This window comes from Apus apus, unplaced genomic scaffold (genome assembly GCF_020740795.1).
Source record: "Apus apus isolate bApuApu2 unplaced genomic scaffold, bApuApu2.pri.cur manual_scaffold_74_ctg1, whole genome shotgun sequence".
Lineage (NCBI taxonomy): Eukaryota > Metazoa > Chordata > Aves > Apodiformes > Apodidae > Apus > Apus apus.
The window spans coordinates 10,636-16,210 of record NW_026248871.1 but is presented as its reverse complement, the minus strand read 5'-3'; the positions used below and the strand labels follow the sequence as shown (position 1 = coordinate 16,210).

The following is a 5,575-nucleotide window of genomic DNA, read 5'->3' as shown; positions in this document are numbered from 1 at the left end:
AGAGCCTTTCAAATAAGGAAAACCAAGCCATTTTCATTAGGCACATGATGAAAGATTCCTCCTTAACTACATGATGAAAAGACTCCAATTAGCTGTTCAAGTCTTGAGGACCTGAAGATCATGACAGGAAAAGCCACAGCTCGTTAGGGTTGTTGTATTTTAATGAGCCCCACAGTGTATTTGGTGCTGAGTCCATGAACCCCAGGTGCTGAGAGATGGATGAATGAATGACTGACTGAATGGTTGGTTTTGAGAAGCCAGAAGCAAAAATGGAAGTACCTTGAAGCAGTGATTGGCCCCACTGAGGGCTATTGCTGACAAAGCCTCCCCAGGGACTCGTTAGAGCAGGTAATTGGAGGCTGTGATTGCAGGGAGGCAAAGTCCCTGTGCAGGTGGCTCTGAAGCTAAGAATTCTTATTGTCTTTATTTATTCTATGAAGCAGTGAGGGCAAACTCTGAGCCCCAGGCAATAGGAAGGCAGATCCTACCCCTCACTTGTGGGTCAGGACTATTCTTGGGGGCAGTGGGTGGGAGGATGAGCAACACCAACTGTAGGAAAACTGTGCAACACCTCCTGGCTACCCCAAGAAGGGACAAGGAAGAAACCAAGTCCAGAGCCTCAACACAAAATTTTGCCTGGTGGTCATGAGACAATGGCCCTTTCTAAAGCTGTCCTTCCAGGTGCAGACTGTCTAGACAAAGGCCATTTCCATGCCCATCCTGAGTCAAACGGTGACAGCAATTATTGGTGCCGAACCTGGGGCTGAATCTTTAGCCCAGGCTCTAAAGTCATTGGTGAATGCTGAAAATTCCAGCTCTGATGGCAGGAATCCCTCAGGTAGCAATGGGCTGCACTTCTGCTGAATCTACTGACGGGTTGAAAACTGAACAGACACTTCCTGCAAAGTTTCTGCTGCAGCTTTTTCCCAAGATGCAGTTGTACATGTGGTGTGCAGCTGGGATCATCCTGCTCTGTGGAGCTGCTCTGCTGATTCTTTTATGTAGATGTGATTGGTTTATGTATGTGATTGTTTTTTATTTATAAGGCTATAGCCAAAGCCATTATATCTCCTGTGAGAAGATATTGAGTGCTCACAGGGGTTTTGATACTGATCTATAGGGTGGCAGTGTGTAGTAAGGGCTTTGATGTGAACAGAAAGGTCCATGTTGGTAATGGCAGGGTCAGCCTTACCTCTGCGTTTTGTCTCGGGCTGAATCTCCCAGCTCTGGATCTGAATGGCAGGTTTCAGTAGGGATGCTTCTGCTGAATGTTTAGAATGTTCTGTGGATGGTAGAGCAAGATGTTGTTCCCCTCACTGCCACTCCCCCCAGGCAAGGCTGCTGCCACCACTGCTGCTGCTGCAAAGACCAAGGCCACTCGCCCTCCATCCAGTGAGTAAAGGTTCATCCTGTCATCAAGGGAAAGGCAAAGACAACTGGTCCCAGAGCTTCTCCCTGTCTGAAATCTCCACAGCTTCCACAGGACCAGGAAGAGAGTGATGGAGAAGATTATTCTCCAGCAGATGAAGGAGCAGGCCCTTCTCAAGCAGATGACAACGATGACCTTGTCCAACCTTTCTCTCTAAAGGAACTGCACCTCATGAGAAGGACTTGACCCTCCATGAAGGTGAGCCCCTTCTGCCTTGGTTGCTCTGCTGCTTTGGTAGTGGGGCTGAAATCTATGACATGGACGAAAGGGAAGGCAGGCAGTTGGGATCCCTGGCCAGAGATGCTGGCATTGATAGAGCACTGGGAGTAAGGCAGGAACTCCCAGCCTGTGGAGCCAACTTCTTTCAGCTGTGAGGCAGAGATACCCCCACAAGGGTGACATCGACTGGCGCCGAAGCAGAACAGCCACTCTTGAGAGAGACATCACGTGTCTGAGAGAACTGGCTGTGCCAGAGGTGATCTATGATAACAAGGGGTTACAGATCCTGGTGACGTTCTGTGCGACACACAAATGCTCCAGAGGTCTGTGCAGGCTGTGCCAGCAGCACATGCCCAGATGTTCTCCTTCAGGGGATGATTTGATGACTAAAAAAGACCAACTGTGGGTGAAGTGGCTTTCAAAGCACCACACTATGGAGACATGATCTCTGATCCCCATCAGTTCCACACCTCAGCCATGGAAGGAATGACTGAGGGAAGGAATAAGATGCCTGACAGATGGGAAGGCTGGTGCTGCAGCCATGAAGGGGACACGTCCTGCTAGGAGACAGCAGCAAGAGAGGCAGGACCCACTTGGATGCCACCTGTGGTCTCTCTAGTGTGATCTTATAAAGAGGACACGAGAACCTGAGACAATGAACCCACTGCTGTTCTCCTGAGACGTGTACAAGGGCTGCTAAATGGAAGGAATGCAGGAGATGGTCCTTCCAGGAAGACTTGAGTCAGACAATGGGACTCATTTCAAAACCAGTCTAGTGACTGGCTGGGCCAAAGAGGGGTGGGTGGGTGGTATCTCTCTCTATTTTGGCTTGAACCACATCTGTCTCCCCAAGGCCAGATGTCTGGTTTCATGGCCTTGCAGCGTGCCTCTAAATAAAGAGAGATCTGTCTGCTGGTTACAGCTACACAGTAAGTGTTGCACCAGGTATTCAGAGATTGTAATAAAAATATACATCTATATATAGTGCTGGGTTGTGAGATTCCTCTAGAGGTCCTCTTTGTTTCAGGCCTCAGTACCTCATATGGCCTTGTATGGAATGTATGGCCATGACATCACCATGGGGCAGTAGAGCCTTAAATGGGATGTATGGCCATGACATCACCATGGGTGGCCAGTTTGGGAAGCAGGGGGACGTCCACAGCCTGCAGGGAAAGAGCTGCAGGAGTCAGACACTGTAGGACAGCCTGTGGTGGGGACAGCTGGGGGCACAGCCATGGCTGAGAGCCCCCAGCCCAGGTCTTGATCTCCTGGGCTGTGGAGCTTCTCTCTGCAGCTGCTGCCTACGAGGAGACACCTTCTCATGAGAGCAGCAGGACTCCATGGGCTCCTCATCACAGCCTGTGAGGCTGAGAAAGAGTGTCTCCTAGTCCTGCTCCAGGCACTGCACATCCCCACATCCCAGTGCCCGGGCAGAGCCCTGAGCAACGTGTGAGGGGCAGGATCTCTTCTCCCAGGGCCTTTGGGTCAGGGCTGGGACCTTGGAATCATCTCCCCCAGCCAGGCTGACTCCACCTCAGAGCCATCTTGTCCTTGCCTTTGCCTGCCTGTCAGCAGGGCCTCCAGGTTCCTGCTCTCACCAGAGCCCAGGCAGCTTTGTCAGGGATGTCCCTCAGTGGGACCCCTTCACACTGCCAGAAACTCTGGAGTTTGCACCTGACTCTGGCTTCTGGAGAGGTTTCTTCAGCTTCACTGCTCATCAGAGCCACCTTGCCATGGCCTTTCCCTGCCTGCCATGAGTGCTTCCAGGTTCCTGCTCTAAGCAGCCCCTGTGCAGCCTTTCCTGGTAATGGTCCTCCCTGGGACCCATTAATGCTGCAGAAAGTTGGGAGTGTGCAGCTGAGCCTGCCTTGTGGAGAGGAGCCCCAGCAGGGGCTGAGGGCACTGCCTGCAGGCAGCAGGGGAGAGGAGCCAGGCAGGGAGAGAGGATAAAGGCAGGCAGGAGGGGCAGGAGGGCTGAGAGCTGCTGGAGGAGACATCTTCACAGCCCTGGGCATGGTGAGTGTCTCTTTGCATGCCCCTCTGTGCGGGGGGGAGGAACCAGTCCTGGAGCTGCTGGCTTGGACAGGAGACCCAGACTCCTGCAGCTTTGCAGGGAGAGAGGAGCAGGTTTGTCAAGGCCCCTGAGAAAGTGCCTTCAGCCTTTCCTCTGCCTGCAGGAAGCACTGCCCTCAGCTCTGTGCTCTCCCCAGGGCTGATCTGGTCTCCTCTTCAGGAGTGGCCAGCACAGAGCTGCCCCTGGGCAGGGTCCTGCTGCCAGGAGGGCTCTGCAGGGCAGAGCTGAGCACAGGCTGGGTGGGATGGGGCTGTGAGCAGGGCCAGGGAGGAGAGGTGGGGACAGCTTCCAGCAGGAGCAGCTGCAGTCAGGTCCCTTCCCCGCAGCAAGCCCTTGGTCTCCTCTGCTCCACAGCAGAGCTCCTGGCTCCAAGGCACTGGGATCTCAGCCTGAGTCACCTGCTTAGCAGCTTCTCATCATCTTTCCCATGTTCCCCCGCTGTGGAGCAGGAAAAACTCTTTTGGCAGCTGGGCTCCTCACAGCACACCTGGCCATCATAGGCCAGAGCTCCAGCCAGGGAGATGGAGGAATGTCCTGTAAACATGGACAGAGTCAATGTCTGTTTTCAGGGGCTGGGGTTTGAGGGGAGGGAATGGGAAGAGATTTGCTCAGGGCTGTCCTGACTTGTGAGTGTGCTTTCCTCCTCTGGCAGCACCTCCTGAGGAAAAGGCTGGGATGTCCAACAGCAGCTCCATCAGCCAGTTCCTCCTCCTGGCATTCGCAGACAGGCGGGAGCTGCAGCTCCTGCACTTCTGGCTCTTCCTGGGCATCTACCTGGCTGCCCTCCTGGGCAACGGCCTCATCATCACCACCATCGCCTGGGACCACCACCTCCACACCCCCATGTACTTCTTCCTGCTCAACCTCTCCCTCCTCGACCTGGGCTGCATCTCCACCACCCTCCCCAAAGCCATGGCCAATTCCCTCTGGGACACCAGGGCCATCTCCTACTCAGCATGTGCTGCACAGCTCTTGTTCTTTGTCTTCTTCATCTCAGCAGAGTGGTCCCTTCTCACCATCATGTGCTATGACCGCTACGTGGCCATCTGCAGACCCCTGCACTACGGGACCCTCCTGGGCAGCAGAGCTTGTGTCCACATGGCAGCAGCTGCCTGGGCCTCTGGGTTTCTCAATGCTCTGCTGCACACAGCCAGTACATTTTCACTGCCCCTCTGCCAGGGCAATGCCCTGGGACAGTTCTTCTGTGAAATCCCCCAGATCCTCAAGCTCTCCTGCTCACAATCCTACCTCACGGAACTTGGGCTCATTGTGGTTAGTGCCTTTTTATTCTTTGGCTGCTTTGTCTCCATGGTGGTGTCCTATGTGCAGATCTTCAGGGCTGTGCTGAGGATCCCCTCTCAGCAGGGAAGGCACAAAGCCTTTTCCACCTGCCTCCCTCACCTGGCTGTGGTCTCCCTGGTCACCAGCACTGCCACCTTTGCCAACCTGAAGCCCCCCTCCATCTCCTCCCCATCCCTGGACCTGGTGCTGGCAGTTCAGTACTCAGTGGTGCCTCCAGCAGTGAACCCCCTCATCTACAGCATGAGGAACCAGCAGCTCAAGGACGCCCTCACAAAAGTGATTTCTTCATTGGTCAAGAGTGAGAGATTTAAAGCCTATTTCCAGAAGTGATTCCATTTTATGTCATTGCATAGTTTATGTTTGTTTGCTAATTTGTTTTTGTTTTTTGCTTTTTTCGTTTTCTGCTCTGTGGGGGTTTGTTGTTATAATTATTGTTAGTACTATTATTTTATTTATCATTACTGCTGTTGTTATTGTCATGCTTGGTTTTGTTCCTGCAAAGATATTTGCACTTGTGTCGCTACAACTGAGACACGGACCTGCTTTGTTTC

General features: G+C 53.1%; 1 protein-coding gene across 1 annotated transcript; it reads left to right on the top strand.

The window, feature by feature from the left end:
* Positions 1–4,391: 4,391 nt before the first annotated feature.
* LOC127396326 (olfactory receptor 14J1-like) lies at positions 4,392–5,354 on the top strand. Its single transcript, XM_051643952.1, has one exon. The coding sequence runs from the start codon at positions 4,398–4,400 to the stop codon at positions 5,352–5,354; it is 957 nt and encodes a 318-aa protein (XP_051499912.1). The 5' UTR covers positions 4,392–4,397.
* The last annotated feature ends 221 nt before the right edge of the window (positions 5,355–5,575 follow it).

Coding starts and splice junctions, on each gene's coding strand:
- LOC127396326 (XM_051643952.1), top strand. CDS start 4,398: ATGTCCAACAGCAGCTCCATCAGCCAGTTCCTCCTCCTGGCATTCGCA.